General features: G+C 46.9%; 1 protein-coding gene across 1 annotated transcript in view; it reads left to right on the top strand.

Annotated features, from left to right (window-relative positions):
• LOC123755102 (ionotropic receptor 93a-like) overlaps window positions 1-27,500 on the top strand; it is a 158,574-nt gene that overhangs the window by 60,284 nt on the left and 70,790 nt on the right. The window contains exon 5 of the mRNA XM_069332691.1: window positions 16,009-16,146. Within this exon, the coding sequence (XP_069188792.1) occupies window positions 16,009-16,146 (138 nt within the window). The remainder of the gene's footprint in view (window positions 1-16,008; window positions 16,147-27,500) is intronic.

Genomic DNA, 27,500 nt, shown 5'->3' with positions numbered 1-27,500 from the left:
GATACGGGTCAAGGATGTACAAAACCGCGGAAGAGGGACTCTCCACGGGGGCAAAGAAGGAACAACACGAGGAGAAACATCAGAAATACGAACGGAAAGAGAATCCTGTAGGCGAGATAACCGGACAGAAAGAGGGAGGTGGTGAAGAGGAACAAGAACCGCAGGAGGGGTAAAAGTTAAAGCACGACAGAGGCGAGAGGAAGGATGTTGCAAGGACGCGCAAGATAGCGAACACAGTAGCGATCACGGCGGTCCTGGAGAGACAGGAAGCCAGTGTCAACATACAAGCTAAGGACGGGAGTCGAACGAAAGGCACCAAAACTGAGGCGCAACCCAGTATGGTGCAAAGCATCAACACAGCGAAGAGTAGAAGGAGAAGCAGACGAGTAAGCAGGGCAACCATAATCGAGCTTAGACAGGACGAGAGAGGAATGTAAAGCAAGGAGAGTGCGCCTATCCGCCCCCCAAGAAGTATGGGACAAGACCCGAAGGAGGGTAAGGGCCTTAGAGCACTCAACACGGAGGTAAGAGATATGGGGAGACCAAGACAAACGAGTGTCAAGGAATAACCCCAAAAGCTTCGCGGAATCTTTGTATTCAAGGGGATGACCATAAAGTGACAAAGAGGGACGAAGAACGACCCGTTTCCGCGTAAAAGTCATTGCACAAGTCTTAGAAGTAGAGAACTTGAAGCCATGATCGGTGGCCCAAGAGGACACGGCATCAATTGCAAGTTGAAGCCGGCGCTGAAGGAGAGGCGAATCATCACCCTGACAGCAATGGGTAAGATCATCGACATAGAGAGCGGCGAAGACACCAGAAGGAAGAGAGGAAAGAAGACCACTGTGGGCAACCAGAAAAAGAGTAGTGCTCAGAACACTACACTGGGGCACACCTTCGTATTGCTGAAAAGAGGCAGAGAGAGCGGTACCAAGGCGCACCCGAAAGGAACGACGAGAGAGGAAGCTGCGGAGAAAGAGAGGGAGATGACCACGAAGGCCAAAAGAATGAAGTTGAGATAGAATATGATATCGCCAAGTGGTGTCGTAAGCCTTTTCCAGGTCAAAAAGGACGGCAACAACGGAGGTCTTCGCAGCAAAAGCAGTACAAATATAGACCTCCAAGTTCACCAGGACATCTGTCGTGCTGCGGCACTTGCGGAAACCAAATTGAGAAGGGGAGAGGAGGTGATGGTGTTCCAGGAACCACATCAGACGAACGTTAACCATACGTTCAAAGAGTTTGCAGACACAACTTGTGAGAGCAATAGGACGAAAGTCCTTAGGGGAAGTACCCAGAGACCCCGGTTTGCGAACAGGGAGGACAACGGCATCGAGCCAGTCCTCAGGGACTGACGACGACTCCCAGATCCGATTATACAGACTCGGTAAATACTGAGACGTGCACGGAGGGAGATGGCGAAGCATCTCATAATGAATACCATCGGAGCTCGCCGCCGTAGAACCGCAGAGGGCCAGGGCAGAACGAAGTTCAGAGAGAGAGAAGGGATCATTATAGGGAAGCTGAAGATGAGTGCAGAAATCTAAAGGACGAGACTCAAGGACAGGTTTACGAAGAAGGAAAGATTGGGGAAGATGAAGACCAGAGCTAACAGAAGAAAAGTGGGAACCCAGTTCGGAAGCGACCTGCAACGGGTCCGCCACAAGAGTATCATGGAGGTGAAGGACTGGTGAAACATCGGGAACGAACTTACCCGCTATCTTGCGGATACGCTTCCAGATCTGGGTCAGAGGGGTTTCGGACGTAATTGTTGAGACATAAGATGCCCAACATTCACGTTTAGCCGTACGGATGTCCCTACGGGCCACCGCACTCGCTTTCTGAAAGAAAAGAAAAGAATCGGTCGTCTGCCTACGGCGGTGTCTCTTCCAGGCTGCACGCTTACAGCGGACAGCCCGAGCACAGTCCGCATTCCACCAGGGAACGCATTTCCGTGGACCCCGAGAGGAAGAGCGAGGAATAGAGCAGAGGGCAGCGTTGAAGACAGTGTCATGAAAAAGGAGGAGAGCGCGAGAGAGAGGCAGAAGGGAGAGGTCAGAGAGAGCAGCACTGAGGGTAAATAGGGTCCAGTCAGCCTTAGCAAACTGCCACCTAGGGAAAGAGAGGGAAGGGCGAAAAGAGAAAAAGGAAACAAGGATGGGGAAATGATCACTTCCATGGAGGTCATCAAGTGTAGGATATTTGGGTTTGATTCTGATTAATTAATAATTAAAATAGTAAATTAAATTACGAAGGACCACCCGCTTTTAAAGTAAAGAGGGAAACTGAGAATTTCAGATCATTAGATTAAATTCTAGAGAAAACCAGTGACTATGGATATAACTAGAAAGTATGATCATAAGAATAATTAATGGGCTGTATTATTAAAGAAACAAACCTCAAACACCTACATTGGGAGGTTATTACTGGAGGTAAGTACGTCCAGGAATCAGTGTGGTTCGTTCACTAATTCAATTAATAATAATCTAATCCTATAAATAATGCTGAATATAATATCATTCACATAAAGAAGAACATGAATATGAGTATAGTAATGAGTTACAGTAAATCACACATTAATATCAAACATTCTGAATACATCAAATTGCAAGGAAATGGATAAAAAGAAATAAGCCTTAGCTTGTAGCAGATTCCTTTAGATAACCATGGAAGTCCTCTTAATCTCCAAGTCTGGTACACTGACGAATGGTATGGTTAACATGGAGAAGACAGCATGAGGAATTCGTCTCTCGAGCTGCAAGATAAATAACTACCAGTAGCAATTGATTTAACTACTCAATTCATATTAAAAATTATTAATATCTACAGATGGAATTCTAATCACCTGTTATTAGGTGTTATCCCGCTGCTTGACGAACAATCACCCCGCTATTATTAGACCTGTAAATGATGCATCAAATAAAGGGTACTTAGCTGCGGGCACTGTATAAGTATTAAGATTGCCGTAATTTCGCATCCCAGGCTCCGGTGAACCTATCCTGGATTGTGATGTGTTTCAAGCTGGCTGATCACGTGTCGTCAGGAACCAAGTCTAGGGGTCCCTCATTTAACACCAGCACTAGTTGAAGATATTATCTGCAAGGTCGTTCACGCCTCACAGTGGCGGCTTTCATCTGAGGATGAATAACACCTGCCCGATTTGCTGGGCAATGGCGTCTTTTATGAGTACGGTAAGCACAGTTCTGCCTCCTTTCGGCTCTGCACGTGTCCGCGTACTGAGGGGGGATGGCGTCCCTCCAACCCACGCCGAGTCGACGTTCATAAAACAAATTATTGTCTCGAACATTAATATTTCTCGCATTCGCGCTTGAAACTTTAAAGACTGGACGGGTTTATTATTTAGAGGAACGACCTATTATTATTTAACTATTTAAGAATGGTAAATATATAAGGGAGAGGAATTAATGTCTCCCCATAGCATTCATTGATGACGTTAACTCTATCGCGAGGTAGACGCTATGATTCTAACGCTCTATTCGGCTTTTAGTTAGAGAACAATTCGTCTGCAATCAGTTGTCATACAGAATGCTTTAATTATGGAGAATCGTATTTAATTCTCACACAAATTGAATATAATGTGTTTTACTGTAAAGAAATCTGGCGCAATACTGGCGTCAGGTGACGTGAGAATTCTAGCCTAATGCACAGATGAATTATTAGTACATGAGAATTCTACGAGTTGTTAATTTTACTTACTACAATATTAAGTATGGTTAGCAATAAGTAATGAGAATACAACAATGCTGTATTCGATGTTGGAAATATCCAACATAACTCCGGGGGGGGAATCCCAGGGTTGCAGTGTACTGTGTTGTACTGACCTATCCCGAAGTGATATTAAGATTAATACATCAGTATATTAGTATGTTAGTACACACATAACGAACGTCCCGGATTTATCAAGGACTTACAAGAACTTGAGTCTTGCTATTTACATGTCAAATGAAACATGTTGTTTGTAGTCTACACAATATTTATAGAATTCAACTCTCACAATTTAAACTAACAGAATCTACTGTGATGCGATATCCTGGGTCATAGTGACGTGTAATGTTTCGTTGCGTGATATCACATCGTAGCATCATCACAGTTTTCTAAGTGGAAAGTGAAAGAAATTACTCTTGTTCAGAGTTGTAATAGGCTTGCAGTTTCCCTTAGTGGAAACATGCATGAAATAATGAAACATTAAATGATTAAGTTATCGGTAATCAGGAACGCTCTAAAGCTCACAATAAACTCAACAACTAGGGTCGCAGTGACATGTAATGGTGTATTACGTAGCTGCTGAATCGTAGGTAAACTCAGAATAAGTTCCTAAGAACTGATAACACTATTGTATGATTATACAGTAAAGTATTATTAGTCATTTAAGATCAAGGAGACTATGACACTACAGTGAGGTCACTGTCTAGGGTCGCTGTGACTTGTAACTATTGAGTTACTAGACAATAACATCACGTAGCATCACGATCACCTCAAATTCAAATGAGAAAATTGAATTAAATGTGCACTGCCGTGCAGTAGTCATGCTGACTGATGGTACAACTAATTTGCTAACTAGCTAAATAATAGAAAAGTAGAGAACTGAAAAGTTTATTCTTTAAAATCAAGGAAAATTCTGAGTCGACAGTGAGATTAGTAGCCTAGTCATTCTGACTGATGAGCTAATTAAATGGTAGCTCATAGGCTTGACACTGTAAACTGGTTAGTACGAAATCACCTTTACATGAATTTGAGTTTATTAGATCAGTCTCTATAAGTATAGTCAACTGTAATTAATGGTGAGTACAGATTAGGCTAGTACTCAGTTGACACTACTAAAGTCTCTAAACCTACCTAAATAAATGGTTTGAATTTCTAACCTACCTAAGTAAGAGACTAAGCTAATTGTGAGCAAAAATGTACTCGAATTAACATTGTGAGCAGTATTGAGCTCATTAACAAGTCGAGCTATATTGAACTCGTGAACATGGTGAGGTGTATTGAGCTCGTTAGCAGTGCTAACAGGGGGAGTTACAGTGAACTCGTCAACAGTGTTGACAGGGTGAGCTGCAGTGAGCTCGTTAGCAGTGCTAACAGGGTGAGTTACAGTGAACTCGTCAACAGTGTTGACAGGGTGAGCTACAGTGAGCTCATCAGCAGTGCTGACAGGGTGAGCTACAGTGAGCTCGTTAGCCGTGCTAACAGGGTGAGTTACAGGGAACTCGTCAACAGTGTTGACAGGGTGAGCTACATTGAGCTCGTTAGCAGTGCTAACAGGGTGAGTTGCAGTGAACTCGTCAACAGTGTTGACAGGGTGAGCTACATTGAGCTCGTTAGCAGTGCTAACAAGGTGAGTTGCAGTGAACTCGTCAACAGTGTTGACAGGGTGAGCTACAGTGAGCTCGTCAGCAGTGCTGACAGGGTGAGCTACAGTGAGCTCGTTAGCAGTGCTAACAGGGTGAGTTACAGTGAACTCGTCAACAGTGTTGACAGGGTGAGCTGCAGTGAGCTCGTCAACAGTGCTGACAGGGTGAGCTACATTGAGCTCGTTAGCAGTGCTAACAGGGTGAGTTGCAGTGAACTCGTCAACAGTGTTGACAGGGTGAGCTACATTGAGCTCGTTAGCAGTGTTAACAAGGTGAGCTACAGTGAGCTCGTTAGCAGTGCTAACAGGGTGAGTTGCAGTGAACTAACTCGTCAACAGTGTTGACAGGGTGAGCTACAGTGAGCTCGTTAGCAGTGCTAACAGGGTGAGTTGCATTGAACTCGTCAGCAGTGCTGACAGGGTGAGCTACATTGAGTTCGTTAACAGTTAACAGGGTGAGTTCAGTGAACTCGTCAACAGTGTTGACAGGGTGAGCTACAGTGAGCTCGTTAGCAGTGCTAACAGGGTGAGCTGCAGTGAGCTCGTTAACAGTTAACAGGGTGAGTTCAGTGAACTCGAATTAACGAGGTGGAGTTTTGTCATTCAGTTATCATGGCGAGCAATATTAAGCTCGTGCGCATGGTAAACGAGCACTCATATTATTACGTTAATTCTAAGGTGAGCTATGTTAAGCTCATGAAGCATGTTAATTAACAATGCTAATGTTTAACGATAATGCATTAAAATATTAATTCTCTGTAAATTCACTTACATATTAGTAAGTTTGCAAGTTTGTTCGTGCTGCGTTCCTACACTAAATAAGCAGAAACGAAAGAAAAAACAACTCAAACAATTAATGCAAGTATTTATCACTAACTCTTAGTGCAGAAAACATGGTATTAAGGTTTTCTTGGCAAACCTTTAAGCGCAAGTATAGTGGACCAGTGGTCCTAGTGAATTTATAATTAAATTCAGGAAATGCCAGTGGCATTAAGTGCTAGATTTTCTAGCCTAACATTATTAATTCCTAGGGAGTACTAGATTCTCTAGCCTAACATTACAATTTAACTAGGAAGACTGAGTGTGGTCAACTACTACTTGTCGAGAATAATTCTAGGTCTGCAGTGAATTCAATGGCTTGGTCGCTGTGACTTGTACTTGTTTGAGTACGGACCATTGGTTTTCACTGAGAGCTATGAAACATCTCGGCTAGTATCAATTGCACCACATTCAATCTGAGTTTATTACTCAGCTGCGTTTCTCCTTTTAGCTTGTTGCTGGAGAATTGATTTACTGCTGACTAATTTATTATTGTTGGCAGGTTTAGGCTTGTTCACATTCAGAACTTTACCAGTAAGTAAGTAGCTTCCTGCAGATTGGAGCATATTCATTCCCAATCGTTTAACATGTCCAGTTATGAACTGGTAATAGTAGTCGGCTCCTACTAGTACATCTACATTGTTAAGGTGGTCAGACATTAATTTGTTGTCAGCCAAATTAATTTCACGTTCCTGCAGGAAGTGGGCTGTGTACCCCAGACCCTTAATGTTTAAGTCTAAAGGTATTTGATCTACAACAATGGCTTGGACAGCCTTGGCATGACTACCTAGTCGTACAAGCGGTTGAACTACTGTGTATTCATGGGTTCCTCGATTTATCATGGACCCTGACAAGTTTAATTTTACCTGTCCTATTGGTTGTAAATTAAGTGCCTCTGCTGCCCTTTGAGTAATGAAAGTTCTCTGGGAACCTTGATCAAATAGTCCACGTATGGTGATCTTGGTTCCTCTGTTCTTCACTTGAAGTTTGGCAGTAGGCAAAGCAGCATCCACTTGAGATGCTTGTGAAGTTACGCTGTACACATCTCGCACCTTGCAGCACTGTACTGGTGTAGATTCTCTACGTCCTATTCTAGGATTGACATAATTAGTCCTAACTAATTTGCACAATGCAGCATGATGCTTGCCCCTTCTACACCTATTGCAGGTGTTCAGTGGGGTGTCACAGCTGTTAACATTATGTGGTTTGAGACACCTAGTACATTTGTGTAACTGTTTGAGTCGTCTGACTCTTGTGTCTCTATTAGGATAATTAGTACATTTGTACAGAGAATGTTTTTGACTGCAAAACAAGCACATTCCCCATCCTACAGATCGTTTAGGGGTTACCGTTTTAGGTAAAACAGTATTTGCAGGTTGTGATGGTTTTGCTGCTTGCATTTGCTTGTTATTTATTCTCTTGTGAGTACTTGGTGTACTCTGGGGAACCATTAATAGGCTCTTGGGAGTGCTCTTTGGACTATTAGGTCTCTTAGGAGCACCTGTGGAGTTATTAGCAGTGCTCTTTGGACCATTAGGTCTCTTAGGAGCACCTGTGGGACTCTTAGGCCTCACCGATGAATCAGTATTTGACTGATTTTGGTTACATGGATTATTAGCAGTGCTCTTTGGACTATTAAGTCTCTTAGGAGCACCTGTGGGACTCTTAGGCCTCACTGATGAATCAGTATTTGACTGATTGTTGTTACATTGAGTATTAGCACCTTGGTTACCTAGTGACAGTGTCACTTTAGAAGTTTCAGGTAAGGAAACTGAAGTAGGTACAGTTTTGGTGCATTCAGATTTAGCATTAATTGCTTGGTCTGCTGTATGATTGCTCATATTACGCAAACCTGTAAATATATTCTGCATTGACATTGACCATTCTGGCATACATATAATTTATTAAGTGTGTCACCAGACAATTTTCTTTGGATGATAATTTTAGTCATCCACTCAGTAGTTGGGTGATCCACCTCTTTACTGAAAGAATTTATTAGTGACTTAAGCTGAAAACTAAAGTCTTGTAAAGAGTCACCTGATTGCTCTGGTGAAGATAAATTTAATAATTGGTGTACAAGGTTTATAATAGTCTTCTCATTGTTAGCACTTACTTTAGAAGGCTGTTGGGAGCAATTGTGACCATTACTTGTGTTGCTTAAGGCTTCTTGCTTAGCCTCAGCTTTGATTACAGCTTCGGCTGCTGCTGCAGCATTAGCTTTATCATTTTCTGGTTCAGATTCACTGATCATTGCAGCTTCACTTGTTTCATCTGCAGCTTCATTTGTTTCTCTGGGTTCTGGTGATAAGCTAGTTAATTCAGTAGCATTATGTATTGCACTTATAGAATCCAGGGAACATTGAGAAGAGTGGTCTGAAATTTGATCAGACTCTGTAAACAAATCATCACATGAAGCTGTATTAGATGAGAGGTTAGAAAATGAAGGTTGATCTTCAGTTGCTGATCTTGTATAGTGATCAGCATTGATTAGAGGATTCTCCTCGTCTTGATGTAGTTCAGGTATCTCATCTGAACTGAGTGTTAACTTGGATACAGGTCTATTAATGATCTGATCCACCCACTCGGGAATATCTTGTCTCGCAAGCACCTCCTTATATCGGTCTAAACTGGTTTGAACGGAATGTTCATAGTTATCGAGATCAGATTCTGTTAGACATAAGTGGTCTGAGACAGTATGACCGGCCTGGAGTAAATTCCTGTGGGACTCGATTTCAGTCTTGATATAGTCATATTTTTGGATGGCGATCCTTATGGAACTTGCTAGTCTATAGGTGTCACCTGGGTCAGTTTCGACACAGAAATGACATTTCATAAGCAGTTTTCCTAAAGGACGTCGAAGAGCTGTCAAGAATCTTGCGTTCCTTTCTAAAGGATTCATTCTTGCGGTAAATTGAGCCTGATAGGGCTTATGTAGCTAGTGGTATAGCTATAGTCTGCTCCTTGCTGTAGAGCAGGTATAAGTATTGACAGCCTGATAGGGCTTATGTAGCTAGTGGTATAGCTATAGTCTGCTCCTTGCTGTAGAGCAGGTATAAGTATTAACAGCCTGATAGGGCTTATGTAGCTAGTGGTATAGCTATGGTGTCTGCTCCTTGATGTAGAGCAGGTATAAGTATTGACAGCCTGATAGGGCTTATGTAGCTAGTGGTATAGCTATGGTCTGCTCCTTGATGTAGAGCAGGTATAAGTATTGACAGCCTAATATTTCTTGAGGCTGGTTGTAATTTACCTCATTTAGTGGTTAGCTACCTACCTAATAATAAGTAACTAAGATTTGAGTGGTACCTTAGTCTCACTACAGGTGTTCCTCAGCTTAGCTCTTCCAAATCAGCCTCGGATGGGTAGTGGACTTACAGTAACACTCAAAACATACATAGAAATATGCAATAAAATAATTACACAATAAATGGTTAATCCCACCCTTGATAGGGTCAGCACAAAAGAATAATATATGTGTCACTAACTAGCTTAAGCCTAGTCGTGAGAATTTCTACTTGAGAAACTACAACTATATTTAGTCTGTGCTTGAGTCAGATTCAACACAATCACAGCCTAAATTGCTACCTACTGAAGGTTGGCAAAGATTATATTATGGTGCAGTAATGTGCAAATAATTGTGCTGTGTTTTTGGGTTTTTTGTATTTTATATAATATACCTTGTGTAATTATGTGTATAAGAAATTAAATGAACACAAAGGAATTAATTGTATTTGGCAAGTATTCTACTGCCGTAAATATTACCTAACTCCTAAATGTACTCCTAATTATGGAATAAAATGTTATCAGGGTTAGTAATGATTAACTAGTATGAGATCAGTAATTTATATTAGTATACTGAATCCCTAAATGTTAATGATCCACTGACTTGAGTGAATCAGTAATTATAACATGGATTCAGGCTATAATGGACAGTCTGCTGACAGCCATATATTGAAACATTGGTATAGCCTAAATGGTTAACACTTAATTGGTGTTAGTGATTAATATAAGGTTATGAGCTGTTGCTCTTGGTGACCTAAGGATTCTACTTCAGTATGAAGTGTAGGTCTAAATGTTGTGGGTAATTGGTTATGACCCACTAAAGCTATGTATAAGGTAGCTGTTAGTGTGATCTAGGCTAACTGGTGTGTTACACTGTTAGTTGACACAATTAATTAAATAGTTAGTCTAGCTTCTATCACACAAGGATTAGTTATTAATGGTTAATATTTAATTAAAAATTTAATGCCTATCCGGTTCGATAAGGACCATAATGTGGGATATTTGGGTTTGATTCTGATTAATTAATAATTAAAATAGTAAATTAAATTACGAAGGACCACCCGCTTTTAAAGTAAAGAGGGAAACTGAGAATTTCAGATCATTAGATTAAATTCTAGAGAAAACCAGTGACTATGGATATAACTAGAAAGTATGATCATAAGAATAATTAATGGGCTGTATTATTAAAGAAACAAACCTCAAACACCTACATTGGGGGGTTATTACTGGAGGTAAGTACGTCCAGGAATCAGTGTGGTTCGTTCACTAATTCAATTAATAATAATCTAATCCTATAAATAATGCTGAATATAATATCATTCACATAAAGAAGAACATGAATATGAGTATAGTAATGAGTTACAGTAAATCACACATTAATATCAAACATTCTGAATACATCAAATTGCAAGGAAATGGATAAAAAGAAATAAGCCTTAGCTTGTAGCAGATTCCTTTAGATAACCATGGAAGTCCTCTTAATCTCCAAGTCTGGTACACTGACGAATGGTACGGTTAACATGGAGAAGACAGCATGAGGAATTCGTCTCTCGAGCTGCAAGATAAATAACTACCAGTAGCAATTGATTTAACTACTCAATTCATATTCAAAATTATTAATATCTACAGATGGAATTCTAATCACCTGTTATTAGGTGTTATCCCGCTGCTTGACGAATAATCACCCCGCTATTATTAGACCTGTAAATGATGCATCAAATAAAGGGTACTTAGCTGTGGGCACTGTATAAGTATTAAGATTGCCGTAATTTCGCATCCCAGGCTCCGGTGAACCTATCCTGGATTGTGATGCGTTTCAAGCTGGCTGATCACGTGTCGTCAGGAACCAAGTCTAGGGGTCCCTCATTTAACACCAGCACTAGTTGAAGATATTATCTGCAAGGTCGTTCACGCCTCACAGTGGCGGCTTTCATCTGAGGATGAATAACACCTGCCCGATTTGCTGGGCAATGGCGTCTTTTATGAGTACGGTAAGCACAGTTCTGCCTCCTTTCGGCTCTGCACGTGTCCGCGTACTGAGGGGGGATGGCGTCCCTCCAACCCACGCCGAGTCGACGTTCATAAAACAAATTATTGTCTCGAACATTAATATTTCTCGCATTCGCGCTTGAAACTTTAAAGACTGGACGGGTTTATTATTTAGAGGAACGACCTATTATTATTTAACTATTTAAGAATGGTAAATATATAAGGGAGAGGAATTAATGTCTCCCCATAGCATTCATTGATGACGTTAACTCTATCGCGAGGTAGACGCTATGATTCTAACGCTCTATTCGGCTTTTAGTTAGAGAACAATTCGTCTGCAATCAGTTGTCATACAGAATGCTTTAATTATGGAGAATCGTATTTAATTCTCACACAAATTGAATATAATGTGTTTTACTGTAAAGAAATCTGACGCAATACTGGCGTCAGGTGACGTGAGAATTCTAGCCTAATGCACAGATGAATTATTAGTACATGAGAATTCTACGAGTTGTTAATTTTACTTACTACAATATTAAGTATGGTTAGCAATAAGTAATGAGAATACAACAATGCTGTATTCGATGTTGGAAATATCCAACATCAAGAACCTGCCACGTGAAATCTAAGTAAAGAGAAGAAGAGCAGAGAGAAAGATCAAGACAAGAAAGGGTGCGAGTCCGAGAGTCCAAATGAGTGGGCTCACCAGAATTCAGAAGAGACAGGGAAGAAGAGAGGAGAAACAGCTCAAGAAGGCGACCCCGGGTATTCGTCAGAACGTCACCCCAAAGAGAATGACGACAATTGAAGTCACCCAGCAGGAGCACAAGCTCCGGCAAGGAGTCTAGGAGGTGTTTCAAATCAGGAAGAGAGAGCGGGACACACGGGGGGAGATAAATGGAACAAACTGTGTACCATTTCCCCACAAAGATACGAGCAGCAGAACAATGGAGAGGCGAAGGAAAAAGTAAAGGAACAAAGGGAACATCAGCACGGATCAAGAGAGCAGAAGAATTAGAAGCCCCAGCAACGGCTGGGGGGGGGGGAGAGAAAGGAATAGCCACGAAAACGACTAGGACGAGCACCAAGCATCGGCTCCTGGAGACAGACACAAAGGGGCGAAAACCGCGAAATCAGAAGTTGGAGTTTGAGGAAATTGGCGTAATAACCTCGAACGTTCCATTGAAGAATGGACAACGACGAGAATAGAAAGGACAAAAACAGAGAACAAGGAAGAAACATAGGCGAAAGAGCAACAGAGCACGTTAAAGAATATCAGGGTCGGGATCAGGGTCAGCAAAGTCAGGGTTAGGGGGCATGGGTAAACTGAGCAAAGACGGAGGGCAGGAAACGGGAGAACAGATCAGAGGTGGGAGGGCGGGGTCTGGAGGAGGAAGAGGAGGAGGAGGAGACAACGGAGAGGAGCAGTCAAGGACAGCAGCAGGAAGAGGGGGAGTAGAAAGAGGGGAGTGCACCCCAGCAAGAGCAGCAACCGAAAGGGAAGCAGGGGCCAAAGAAACCTCCATAGCAGGAACAGGGGGCGCAATCACTGAAACGGGAGGGGAAGGAGCAACAGAGCCAGAAGTAGGAGCTGAGGAAGAAAGGGAAGCCTTCTTACCCGCCGAGGAGGAGGAAGGAGAGGAGCCAGGCTTACGTTTCTGACTTAAAGAGACTGGTGTCCCAGCAACTACGTAACGGGCAACGGATTCCAGTGTCTCAACAGGAGAAGCTGAACGAGAGCACACACGACGGCCGTTAGGAGAGCGATGGACATCCGCCTGCACCGACAGGCGGCGGGGAGAGCCGATAGATGGAGGAAGAGGATGGGAAGGAGGATCGGAGGGGGACGAGGAAGAAGACACAGGAGACATGACAGACCGGGTAGAAAGAAGGGGAACCCCAGACAGAGGACCAGGAGGGGGACCCCTCGGGACAGAACACAAAGGAATAGAGGATGGGGCAGTGGTCGTATCAGGGTCCAAGGCCCGGAAACGGTTGTGAGTCTGAGGAAGGGGGGAAGGACGAGGAGAGGAAGAGCACAACACGCGAGCATAAGAGATGTTAGCATAAGGCGGGAGCCGGCGAACCTGGCGCCTCGCCTCAGGAAAATATAAACGCTCCCGGTGCTTCAGGTTGAGGACGGCTGCCTCAAGCTTGTAATGGAGACAGGCACGGGAGAAGGTAGGATGGGCCTCACCGCAGTTGAGGCAGCGAGCTTGGGGAGAAGTGCACTCCGACTTAGAATGACCTTCACCCCCACACAAAGGACAGAGAGAGACAGTCCCAGAGCAGCGGAGGGCACCATGCCCAAACCTCCAGCACTTGTTACAAAGTCGAGGAGAAGAAATATACTCCTGGACAGAGCACCTAGCACCAGCAAGAATGACAGAGGAAGGAAGGGTCCTACCATCAAAGGTGATCTTCACAACGTGAAGGAGTTGACGGCAACGACCACGAGGGGGACGAGTAAACGAGTCAACCTGGAGTACAGAATGGCCTTGGGCATTAAGGATATGCCGAATATCATCGTGGCAATCCTGCAGATTCCGAACACCGGTTGCAACATGGGGTGGGAGGAGAATAGTGCCAACACTGGCATTCATCTGAATGGAGACCCGAACAGGGATCTCGCCGAGGCAAGACAAGGCAGCTAAGCGGGAAGCTGCATCCTGAGAAGGAGCAGCAATGACACGTGTACCGAGACGAGTGGGGTTGAAAGTAACAGACGCATCCACGGAATCTACAAGATGCCGATGGAGGGAGAAATCGTCAGGAGGCGCAGAATCAAGAGGGAGGAGATCAAAATATTTGGTCCATGAAGCAGGACCAAACAAGGCCTGATACGCATGAGCACGGGAAGGAATCGAGCGAGTGCGGCTGGGGCGCGAACGGCGTTGAGAACCCCTAGAGAGAGAGGGATCAAAAGGCGCAGTAGTCACAACGAGAGACTTAGCCGCACCAGGGGACGAAGTGGTCACCACCGGGGGCTGGAGGCTCGACCCAACCACAGAGGAGGGAGGGGAGCTGGGGGAAGAAGTCAGGACGGCCAAATGAGGAGCAAGGTCGGGGCCCAACGCAGCGGGAGCTACAGAGACTGGTCTTCCAATACAGGCCGACTCGGGGGCCTGGTCGCCCACCCCACGAGCCTGATAGGGTACAACAGAAACATTCAACGACATAGAAACGAAGAAAGAAATTCATCCTCAAATGTGCCCCCATACCCACCATGGAGCCACAATTAGAGGCAGGACACCCAACAGGAAGCTATCGCCGATCATGCCGGGGTGCGTCGTGAGTATACGCCCCACAAACGCCACCTTAAGAACCGTCAGTCTATCGAGATCGGGTTCAGCGACGAAAGGGGGATTGACAATAAAAGGTTCCCCTCGCTCGAGACGTTGGGTACTACAGTTCTACGGGTGCAAGAGTATGCCTCCACAAGCACCCGGGCGTCAAAGTAGAAGAAGTCCAAAGAAATAATCCAAAACAAGCAAAAGGTCGGCAGGAAACGACAAGCAGATAGGAGAAGAGGGTGGAGAAAAACGAAACATAAGGAAAAGGAAAAGCGATCCGGCACAATTAGAGAAGACAGCAGCAGGAGTGCAAGGCCAGAAAAGGACAGAGGACTGCCCCGCGGAGCATCACACTCCGGCAGCCGTCCACCAAGCCCCCTCACGATGCCAACGGGCCGGATGGGGAGGGGGAAAGAACACAAAAGAAGTGTTAAGTCTGCAGACACAAATAATGCTCTCTTCTGTCATGTTAGGGATTCTAATCATCCTATTGATTGGTCTTCCTCCAAAATAATCTTTCCTGCCTCTACTCTACATAGTAGAGGCAGTCTACTCTACATAGTCTTGTTGAATCGGATCTAATACACAACGTACCCAACATGAACTTGAGTCCTGACTTTGTTGCTGTTGACTCTTCCCTTTCACAGTATATACTCAAATGCTCTAATCTTTCTAACAAACGTGACCTAACGTAAGCTTACCCTTCCATTTATCTTTTTTTCTCTTTCCTTTTTCTTTTTCTGTCCATTGTTTCTCTTACGTTCCTTTGCTATCCTCTTCTTATTCCTATTACTATCCCCCTTCTCATTGGGTAGTTATAAATAGGAGCTGCCTCGTATAGGCCAATGGGCCTTCTGCAGTTCTTATTCCTACTACTATCCCCTCTACTAAACCTTAACTTTCATACTTTTTTGTCTTGCTCCTCACCCCTCTCTCTTGCCTATTTATTGCCCTCGTCTCCTTCCCTCATCACAATGGACTTGAGAATGGTCCAGGATGGACCGAAACGTCGTCGTCCCTTCACCTTCTAGTGTGTGGTCTAGTCAACATACTTCAGCCACGTTATTGTGACTCATCGTCTGCACATCTGAATAATTATTTTGATTTGACTTTATTCAAGATATTAACCAATATTGATGTATAATAATATCTGATGATGGAGGAACGATTGCACATTCAAAAATGCATGTACATGTATATACAGTATTGATAAATATATGCTCGAAGTTTTTTATGCAGCTCGTGTGATCTTTACAGGGTAACGATGCCGCCTTATGGAGACATGTTTAAGCAGTTCTTCAAACAATCGGAGTCCAAAGTGCTTCAGACCCTTTCTCGCCTTATGGAGCTGATCCCTTCTGATGAAGACGGACTGAGACAAGCTATTGATAACAAGTAGGTGGAAATTTCAGCACTGATACGGCCCTATTGGGGTCGCAACTGGTGTTCTTCTCTGATGTTATTAGAGTTTGGGTATCCGGCCCCAAGTTAGTAGTGGCTTTCAAGGGGTGTGTTCCGTAACGCAAGTATATTAAAGGGGAAGGGATACAAATGCACTAAATTTAAATATATATATTACCACCACCAATAAATAAATATATAAACTGTCACACGGGGGGTATAAACACTATAATGTACAGAATGGTGTTCCCCTGAAGACACAGGATGCTCCACGGTGCTCAACGATGCTTAGCCCTGGTTCTCTTCTTGTGGCCTCACGATGAATCCTTCGAGTTTCTAGGCGAATCTACCCTGGCCACAGGCCAGCCAAATCACAGTCCCACTGGGTGTACCGTCGTGGAGGCCTTCAACCACAAATCCAGCCTGTAGCTGGCAGGTTCCAATCCGCTCCACCGCATAGGCCACTCCCGACCAATACTAGGGTTGCGAGCCCTAGGCAGGAGCCTCGTGTGATTCCACAGATCACTCTCCTCACCACAGTGGCTAGTATCTTTCACCAGTCAACCCCCAGGTACGACGATTCCTCAACTCTGCCACGTCACAGGCTGGCTAACACTCTCAGCAGTGTTCGTCCGGGAGCAACTCACAGCTTCTGCAGCAAACACGTGGAGAGACTTTGGCTGCCTTGGGTAGACTGCCCATCGTCCAATCCAGCAGTCCCAGGTCGACTCTGTAATCAGACACGTCATCAGTACTAGGGACACTCTAGGGCACCTCACTTACCGGCTTAGACACAAACATCCACCTATCCACTCCATAGATGGCATTGCTGTCTAAGCGCCACCACACCAGAGGTCAGCAGCAGCTATGTTACGAGCTAATTAAGACAGGAAACCAGCCCCTGTGGCCGGTATATCCTGCCCTCGCTAGATGGCGTCGTCCATTTGGAGGGGGTTTCGGGAGCTGACCCACAGATGGCGTGGTCGTTACTGCACCGCGCTCGGACGCTGGACTCTGGGTCCGTAACAAGCGCAAATTAAGAGAAATAGTCATACATTTCCTGCATTCATGAAACATCTGTGTGCAATATTACTCCAATATGTGCATGTTTATTTTGGGTGAATTGTTTCATGATTTCATGGTAGCCTAGCCTAGGCTGCTTTCTGTATGAGAGTTGATCCCACACATCAGCCGTTGTTTTGTGGTTTGTTCGTTCATGCCAGTATATTTTCATCAGACGAAGAATAGGAAGGATCAGTATGAGTATGATTGTGTAAGTTTAGGGACGATTATATGGTGAGATCTTAGGACGGCAAGAACATTTTTTCGCCTGAACCAGCGACGCGCCAGAGTATGTAGAAGCTGAAGACACCAGGTTACCTTGACAGACAAGGAGGAACCTACCTGTATGAGCCAATCAGCGTCGTGAACCATCGTGACGTCTTGCAAGGAGACCAGGAGATTGGCCAAGGGTCGTCACTCAGCCTCGAAACAAAACAGGGAAACATTTGTCACCGGCGTCCCACTCCTTGTTGGACCTGTTTTTCCAATTCGATGCCCCCCTCAGTAGAACCGACCCAAGTATGGATAGAGACGACAGCCAGCAGTGATCAAGAGCTCAGTTGACCTCAAGAAATCAGTTCGTCAAAAGCATACCCAGGATAGCAGAGTGACAAGACAAGTCACGGCGACCATGAACAACAGACCCATGAGGTTGTTAAAGTCGACTGTGAGAGACGACTAATTTATAAGAAGGAGGATGCAGATCTTCGTGTATCTGAGGACGGTGACAACTTTGAGGGAGCTAGCGGAAGATTCTTCATCGTGATGATTCGTGGTGATTCTTCAACAGTGTCCTCGGAAGCACTGAGTCAAGACAGTTATTCTGAGTCAAAACACTCCGTCTTGACTCAGTTGGGCATGTTTACCCTCTCCCTGATACCGCTGGTTCTGTTATAGTGGTGAATCTTAGTGTCGCTTTGATGTATGTGGTGGTGCATGGTGCCCGCTTCGAATTTCAGGAGGAACTTTTAATCTCCTTTTTGAACGGATTGGGACCGTGTTAAGTGCAGGCGATGAGTCACAATAACGTGGCTGAAGTATGTTGACCAGACCACACACTAGAAGTTGAAGGGACGACGACGTTTCGGTCCGTCCTGGACCATTCTCAAGTCGATTGTGATGAGGAGGTAGAGACAGGCAATAAATAGGAGGTAGAGACAGGCAAATAAAGAGAGACTTGAGGAGGAAAGTAAGGTAGGGGATAGTAGTAATAATGAGAACTGCAGAGTGCCTATTGGCCCATACAAGGCAGCTCCCATTATAACCACCGAATGAGAAGGAGATAGTAATAGGAATAAGAAGAGGAAAGCAAGGGAGCGTAGGTGAAGACAATGAACAGAAAAAGGGGAGAAGAGAGAAAGAAAAGGAAAGAGAAAGAAAGATAAATGGAAGGGGTAAGCTTATGTTAAGTCACGTTTGTTAGAAAGATTAGAGCATTTGAGTATATACTGTGAAAGGGAAGAGTCCACAGCAACAAAGCCAGGACTCAAGTTCATGTTGGGTACATTGTGTATCAGAGCCGATTCTACAAGACGGCGTCTGTGTAGAGTAGAGGCAGGAAAGATTATTTTGGAGGAAGACCAATCAATGGGATGATTAGAATCCCTCACATGGCAGAAGAGAGCATTGTTAGTGTCTGCAGACTTAACACTTCTCTTGTGTTCTTTAAGTCTGTCATTCAGTGTACGGCCAGTTTCACCAAAGTATTGGAGAGGACACGATGAACAGGAAATAGAGTAGACACCAGCAGCATTAGAAGCAGGAGGAGCAGTGTGAACTAGATTGCTACGAAGTGCGTTAGTTTGTCGAAAGGCGAGTTTAATGTCAAGAGGACAAAAGGTATTGGTAAAAGTTTTGAGTTCAGATATGAAGGGAAGGCATAGTACAGTGCTGCTAGTGTTGGAAGGAGGTTTAGGATGAAAGAAATTTCCTTTAACTTGAGAGTAGGCACAGTTGATGAAATGCAAAGGCGAGAGAATGATTTGTAGATAAAGGCAATTTTAGAATCAAGAAACTGAGGGTCGCTGATGCGTAGAGCGCGGAGGAAGAGAGAGACGAGGACACTTAACAGAAGGAGGATGGTAGGAAAAGAAGTGAATGTACATGCAACTATGCATGGGTTTACGGTAGACTGAGAAAGAGAACCCAGACACAGAGCTGTGAACATTAACATCAAGAAAAGGAAGGAGGGAATTAGATTCCCACTCAACTTTGAAATGGATAGAAGGAGCCAGATTAAGAGAGGCGAGGAAAGGCTGGAAAAGATTAAGGTCATGAGGCCATAAAGCAAAAATGTCATCAACATAGCGAAGCCAGAGAGAGGGACGTGTATCAATAGAAGGAAGAAGAACAGTTTCGAAGTATTCCATGTAGAAATTAGCAAGAACAGGGGAGAGAGGGGAACCCATAGCGACACCGAAACTTTGAGTGTAATATTTACCGTTGAAAGAGAAAGAGTTAGAGTCAACACAGAGTCTAATGAGATCGAGGAAAACGTCAGTGGGAAGCGGGAGAGGAAGGAGGCCCTCTGACGCTTTCTGTCTAAGGAAAGAGAGAACGTCATCGAGTGGAACATTAGTGAACAGAGTCGACATCAAGACTAAGCATCTTACAAAAGGGCTGCAGGCGCAGTCATTCTATGAAGTCCTGAGAGTGACGAAGGTGGGCAGGGGAAAAAGTGCCAAGGTAAGATGTCAGGGTTTTAGCGAGCCAGGAGGCAAGAGGATAGCTGACAGAGCCCCGTGAAGAAATGATAGGACGAAGAGGAACACCAGGTTTATGAGTCTTAGGAAGACCATAGAAATAAGGAAGAGAAGGGCAGATGACACGGAAACGTTTAATGAGATCAAAGTCAGGAGGGCAAAGACTAGAGAGCTGTCTTAGTTTGCGGTTAAAGGAAGTTTTGAGGCGATCCAAAGGGTTAGAAGTCAGAGGAGCATAAGTGCGAGAGTCAGAGAGCAAGACATCCGCTTTTCAGAGGTAGTCCTCACGGCCAAGGACAACCACCGAATTGCCTTTGTCGGAAGGAAGGATAAGAATAGAGTTGTTAGATTTTAGGGAGGCAAGGGCAAGCTGGAAGCGACGAGGAAGGTGGTTATTTTTAGAAAACAAGCTGTCAAGAACGGGGATAAGGGCCCCTCTAAAGGCGGACAGGTCCGAAAGAGTACTAGAGTTAGAATTAACAAACCTGTCAAAGGAACTAATGAGATCAATGCCACAGCGTGGGCCAGGGGAAGTAGCAAAAGACAGACCAAGACCAAGAAGTTCTTGCTGGTGCTTAGAAAGTAGGACGAAAAGTTGGTAACACAGTCAGAGAGAGAGAGTATTTGGCCCAAGGACTGTTGGAGATCAGGCGTTGAAGTTTGTTGTGTAGTGTGGAGGAGTGGTGGGAAGAGGAGACGTGAGCAGTGTCAAATGCAATTGGAAAAATGATATTGCATAGATCACTGGGAAGAGAAGAGGACAGAAAGCGTTGCTGTTGACGAACAGCAAGAAAAGCCTCGTCAACTTGCAAGGAGGTGGCATGAATAAGTTCTTGAAGAAGAAGGCGGGCATGTTCAGGGAAAGGAGATCCCGAAGTGTTGAACTGTCGTCGTCCCTTCAACTTCTAGTGTGTGGTCTGGTCAACCGTGTTAAGTGTTCGTTGGAATAAGGTCCTTGTTGGTCCTTGTCGACATTGTGCTGGGATGCTTGACGGCTCCCGCACCCTGACGATGTCGCTGAAGTGTAGTGTCTCGTCGTCGATGTCCGTGTTGGGTTACACGCTCCGCTGCCTGTATTGGGGGCAACCACGCATCTGTTATACGTGTGGTCACGAGGGTCATCTGGCTGCAGCGTGCAACATGGGAGCAACTGGTTGGGTGCATATTTTTCGTGCAGAGGATTTTCCACCCCCTGTTGCGTTCGGACGGTACCGAGGACGGAGTGGGTATTGTGCCTGAGGCGCCTGATTTACTGTCTGCTGTTCCGCCTGTTGAGACCCGTTCTACGGCCTGTGCGACACGTCTAGTAACTGCTGTGGCCCCTGGGGCTGTTGAGCCGGTGTGTGTGTAGTTGTCTGGCCGTTGCCTGCACTCGTGTAGTGGATGATGTCCCAGTGAAGGTCCATATCCCGCCCCTGCCTGTGGCTGTGGTCCTGGCTCCCGGGGACGCGGGTTCTGATGATTTAGGGGAGGGGTGTTCGGCAGGGGGAAGTGCCTGCCGTGCCTGTGTGTGTCGGCGACTGTAGTTCTGATGCGTTCATCCCCTTTCAAGCGTGCCGATGTTTTGAGGCTGTTTCCCTGGATGATGTGGACAGTGAGGGCGATGTGGCCTCTGTGGACTCTTTGGACGGTGAGGGTATGGCCCGTGTGGATGTGAAGATTGTGGCTGTGCCTGCAGAGGGTCCTGGTGGGAGTGGTGTGGTGCGGCCTGTCACAAAGCGTTCTCATAGGGCTCGGAGTGTCTCCCCTTCGTGGTGTGCCTTGGGAGGAGGTGGGGGAGTATGGTGCTCTGGCGTCTCCCGCCGTAGATAACGGGGCTGTGAGGGGCTTTGAGTTGATACTTGTGCAAATCTGCACCTCCTGCTGTTTCATCCCTGCAGTGGGGGGGTTGCCCCTGATGATCGGGACCTCGTTGTTGTGCTGAGGAAAGATGTGCCCCAGCGGGGGGGGGGGGGGGGGGCCTTGGGTCCTGTGCCCAGTGGTAGGGTCGATGCCGTGCCTGCATCACCTGCGGTTCCCCCTCCTTCGTTGCCCCGGTCTGGGGGAAGCCTTGTTCCGGCTGCTGGGGCTGTGTCCCATGAGGGTCAGGTGTTGGGCCCTTATCAGAATTCTCTGGTGCTTCCGATCCCTTGGTGCACATGGGAGGTAATAAAGCTTTGGCAAAAATTATAGACCAGGCGTACTAACATCACACATAATAAAAGCTTTTGAAAGAGTGATTTGGAATCAAGTTTCCAGTTTTATGGAAAATAAGGAATTTCACAACCTAGGACAACATGGATTTAGAGCGGGAAGATCCTGTCTGTCGCAGTTACTCAACCACTATGACAGAATTACAGAAGCCTTAGAGTTAAAGCAAAATACAGATGTTGTATACATACACTTTGCAAAGGCATTCGACAAATGTGACCATGGAATGATAGCCCATAAAATAAGATCCATAGGAATAGAGGGTAAATTGGGGATTTTCCACATATCCAAAAAGAGGTTGGATTTTCAACTTTCTAACAAACAGAATGCAGAGAATGATGGTAAATCAAATAAGATGAAGCCCAAGTGCAGTGAAAAGCTCTGTACCCCAATGCACAGTCAATGCAACACAGCTATTTCAAATTCTTATCTCTGATATATGCAAAAACACTAGACACAGTTTCGTGTATCCTTTGCAGATGATACAAAGATCAGCATGAAAATTGCCACTGTAGAAGACACTGAAAAACTAAAGAGAGATATAAATAAATTATTCGATTAGACAACTGAAAATAACATGATGTTTATCAATGAGAAGTTTCAGGTACTGAGGTATGGTGGAAACGAGGAACTTAAACGAAACACAGTGTACATAACACAATCAGACCTACTCGTAGAAGGAAAGCAATATGTAAAGGACCTAGAAATTATGATGTCTGACGGCCTGACGTTTAGTGGACCCAACCGAGCAAATATAGCCCGAGCCAGGAAAATGATCTGATGGATTATGAAAACATTCAAATCCAGAAACCCCACAGCAATGCTAACACTATTTAGAACACTGGTGCTGTCCCGTCTTAAGAACTGCTTAAGACGAGAAAGGTATCAAATAATATATACATTGAAGATCATGGAGAGCCATGTCCCAAAATGGCACAGTAGAATATCAACATACTGGAGCGAAATGTACTAAAGAAAGTGCAGAATAGAACCAGTGAGCAGTTGGTGCGCCAAAGGTACAATCAGAGAACACTAGCTGAACATCAAGGGTCCACCGCTGTTCTATACCCTTCCAGTAAACATTGCAAATATTGCTAGAGCCAAAGTGGACGTATTCAAGAGGCACATTGACAGGTTCTAGTAAGAAATGCTGGACCAACCAGGCTGTAGTGGATATGTGGGCCTGCGGGCTGCTCCAAGCAACAGCCTGTTTAACCAATTCATCACAAGTCTAGTCTGGCCCCGGGCCGGGCTGGTGGAGTAGAAGAACTCTAAAACCTCTCAAGGTATTCTGAATGTATGTTTCCCTCCCTATCACCCACCCCCTCCCATTGCTTCCCTCCCCCATCACCCACCCCCCTCCCATTGCTTCCCTCCCCCATCACCCATCCCCTCCCATTGCTTCCCTCCCCCATCACCCATCGCCTCCCATTGCTTCCCTCCCCCACCACCCATCCCCTCCCATTGCTTCCCTCACCCATCCCCTCCCATTGCTTCCCTCCCCCATCACCCATCCCCTCCCATTGCTTCCCTCCCCCATCACCCATCCCCTCCCATTGCTTCCCTCCCCCATCACCCACCCCCCTCCCATTGCTTCCCTCCCCCATCACCCATCCCCTCCCATTGCTTCCCTCCCCTATCACCCACCCCCTCCCATTACTTCCCTCCCCATCACCCACCGCCTCCCATTGCTTCCCTCCCCCATCACCCACCGCATCTCATTGCTTCCCTCCCCCATCACCCACCCCCTCCCATTGCTTCCCTCCCCATCACCCACCCCCTCCCATTGCTTCCCTCCCCCATCACCCACCGCCTCCCATTGCTTCCCTCCCCCATCACCCACCGCATCTCATTGCTTCCCTCCCCCATCACCCACCCCCTCCCATTGCTTCCCTCCCCATCACCCACCCCCTCCCATTGCTTCCCTCCCCATCACCCACCCCCTCCCATTGCTTCCCTCCCCCATCACCCACCGCATCTCATTGCTTCCCTCCCCCATCACCCACCCCCTCCCATTGCTTCCCTCCCCATCACCCACCGCATCTCATTGCTTCCCTCCCCCATCACCCATACCCTCCTATTGCTTCCCTCCCCCCATCACCCATCCCCTCCCATTGCTTCCCTCCCCCATCACCCACCGCCTCCCATTGCTTCCCTCCCCCATCACCCACCGCATCTCATTGCTTCCCTCCCCCATCACCCACCCCCTCCCATTGCTTCCCTCCCCCACCACCCACCCCCTCCCATTGCTTCCCTCCCCCATCACCCATACCCTCCCATTGCTTCCCTCCCCCATCACCCACCGCATCTCATTGCTTCCCTCCCCCATCACCCACCCCCTCCCATTGCTTCCCTCCCCATCACCCACCGCATCTCATTGCTTCCCTCCCCCATCACCCATACCCTCCTATTGCTTCCCTCCCCCCATCACCCATCCCCTCCCATTGCTTCCCTCCCCCATCACCCACCGCCTCCCATTGCTTCCCTCCCCCATCACCCACCGCCTCCCATTGCTTCCCTCCCCCATCACCCACCCCCTCCCATTGCTTCCCTCCCCCATCACCCATCGCCTCCCATTGCTTCCCTCCCCCACCACCCATCCCCTCCCATTGCTTCCATCCCCCACCACCCATCCCCTCTCATTGCTTCCCTCCCCCACCACCCATCCCCTCCCATTGCTTCCATCCCCCACCACCCATCCCCTCCCATTGCTTCCATCCCCCACCACCCATCCCCTCCCATTGCTTCCCTCCCCCATCACCCACCGCCTCCCATTGCTTCCCTCCCCCATCACCCATCCCCTCCCATTGCTTCCCTCCCCTATCACCCACCCCCTCCCATTACTTCCCTCCCCATCACCCACCGCCTCCCATTGCTTCCCTCCCCCACCACCCATCCCCTCCCATTGCTTCCATCCCCCACCACCCATCCCCTCCCATTGCTTCCCTCCCCCATCACCCATCCCCTCCCATTGCTTCCCTCCCCTATCACCCACCCCCTCCCATTACTTCCCTCCCCATCACCCATCCTCTCCCATTGCTTCCCTCCCCCACCACCCATCCCCTCCCATTGCTTCCCTCCCCCACCACCCATCCCCTCCCATTGCTTCCCTCACCCATCCCCTCCCATTGCTTCCCTCCCCCATCACCCATCCCCTCCCATTGCTTCCCTCCCCCATCACCCATCCCCTCCCATTGCTTCCCTCCCCCATCACCCACCCCCCTCCCATTGCTTCCCTCCCCCATCACCCATCCCCTCCCATTGCTTCCCTCCCCTATCACCCACCCCCTCCCATTACTTCCCTCCCCATCACCCACCGCCTCCCATTGCTTCCCTCCCCCATCACCCACCGCATCTCATTGCTTCCCTCCCCCATCACCCATACCCTCCCATTGCTTCCCTCCCCCCATCACCCATCCCCTCCCATTGCTTCCCTCCCCCATCACCCACCGCCTCCCATTGCTTCCCTCCCCCATCACCCACCGCCTCCCATTGCTTCCCTCCCCCATCACCCACCGCCTCCCATTGCTTCCCTCCCCCATCACCCACCGCCTCCCATTGCTTCCCTCCCCCATCACCCACCGCCTCCCATTGCTTCCCTCCCCCATCACCCACCGCCTCCCATTGCTTCCCTCCCCCATCACCCATACCCTCCCATTGCTTCCCTCCCCCCATCACCCATACCCTCCTATTGCTTCCCTCCCCCCATCACCCACCGCCTCCCATTGCTTCCCTCCCCCATCACCCACCGCCTCCCATTGCTTCCCTCCCCCATCACCCATCGCCTCCCATTGCTTCCCTCCCCCACCACCCATCCCCTCCCATTGCTTCCATCCCCCACCACCCATCCCCTCTCATTGCTTCCCTCCCCCACCACCCATCCCCTCCCATTGCTTCCATCCCCCACCACCCATCCCCTCTCATTGCTTCCCTCCCCCACCACCCATCCCCTCCCATTGCTTCCATCCCCTCCCATTGCTTCCCTCCCCCATCACCCATCCCCTCCCATTGCTTCCCTCCCCTATCACCCACCCCCTCCCATTACTTCCCTCCCCATCACCCACCGCCTCCCATTGCTTCCCTCCCCCACCACCCATCCCCTCCCATTGCTTCCATCCCCCACCACCCATCCCCTCCCATTGCTTCCCTCCCCCATCACCCATCCCCTCCCATTGCTTCCCTCCCCCCATCACCCACCCCCTCCCATTACTTCCCTCCCCATCACCCATCCTCTCCCATTGCTTCCCTCCCCCACCACCCATCCCCTCCCATTGCTTCCATCCCCCACCACCCATCCCCTCTCATTGCTTCCATCCCCCACCACCCATCCCCTCTCATTGCTTCCATCCCCCACCACCCATCCCCTCTCATTGCTTCCCTCCCCCACCACCCATCCCCTCTCATTGCTTCCCTCCCCCACCACCCATCCCCTCTCATTGCTTCCATCCCCTGTAACACCAAAAATGTGTTTTTGTATAACATTTTACTTACATTGAGAGTTCAGTCACACAGGATATTGGTGTCGCCAGACAGTCGGCACTGAGCAATTAAGAAGTCCTTAGAGATTAATGGTCAGAGGTTGATTAGGGGTCAGGTCGTGTGAACTGACTTTGCTTTCTGCTAAGCTGCTAATTGAAAACAGTGGCTGTGTCTTTCCATCAAACCTGCCACTGTTTAAAGGTGGTAGGTAGACAGCCAGAGGCTATCTCCTTGATAGGCGGAGCCTAGCTCCCGGTTCCCCTATAAATACCCATGGAACTGTACATTTGAGCTTACGGGCTATTCATGCCCGTGCCACCTCTTGGGTGTCTTAATCTTTATCAATCAATCAATCTTTATTTGAGACATTGAGGAGGACAGCGATAACGAGACCGCTAGTCAAGAGAAAGGCCAGAAGCCAGACTAGGTCTGTCAGGCCGGGTGGGGACTCTCTGTCAGCCGTACTAACCCCTTTTCCCTCTCTTCTAACTTAGTCTCAGAGACCTTGGTTAGTGAACTTGTAAGGTGACGTATATTGTGATTTCAACTTAAGTGTTGTGTGACGTTCAGGGGCAGTCAGCAGTAGTGCTCTCAATTTCTTGTGCTTAAATTTGTGTATTAATGTTAACATATTGAACATGAAGTGAAATGGGTGAATTATGATACCCATAATAATAAATAATAATTGATTAGCTTATTTTAGTAAATTGTCCTTAATTGTGATCCCTAGATCTTGGATTGTGAAAGCTAGAGTGGAGAGCCCTCTAAAGTTTACTGGCTTAAGATTTTGACTTAAAGGTTCTTGGTAATATGAGTTATATTCTTACAGCGGGTATATGATAACACCAGATAGTATTGTTGTGCACACAAGTTTCATTCCTACTCATATATTTAATTAACTTAAATGGATGGTGG

Source organism: Procambarus clarkii, chromosome 28, assembly GCF_040958095.1.
Source record: "Procambarus clarkii isolate CNS0578487 chromosome 28, FALCON_Pclarkii_2.0, whole genome shotgun sequence".
Classification (NCBI taxonomy): domain Eukaryota; kingdom Metazoa; phylum Arthropoda; class Malacostraca; order Decapoda; family Cambaridae; genus Procambarus; species Procambarus clarkii.
The sequence above is the reverse complement of the archived record's forward strand: the minus strand, read 5'-3'. Positions and strand labels throughout refer to the sequence as shown.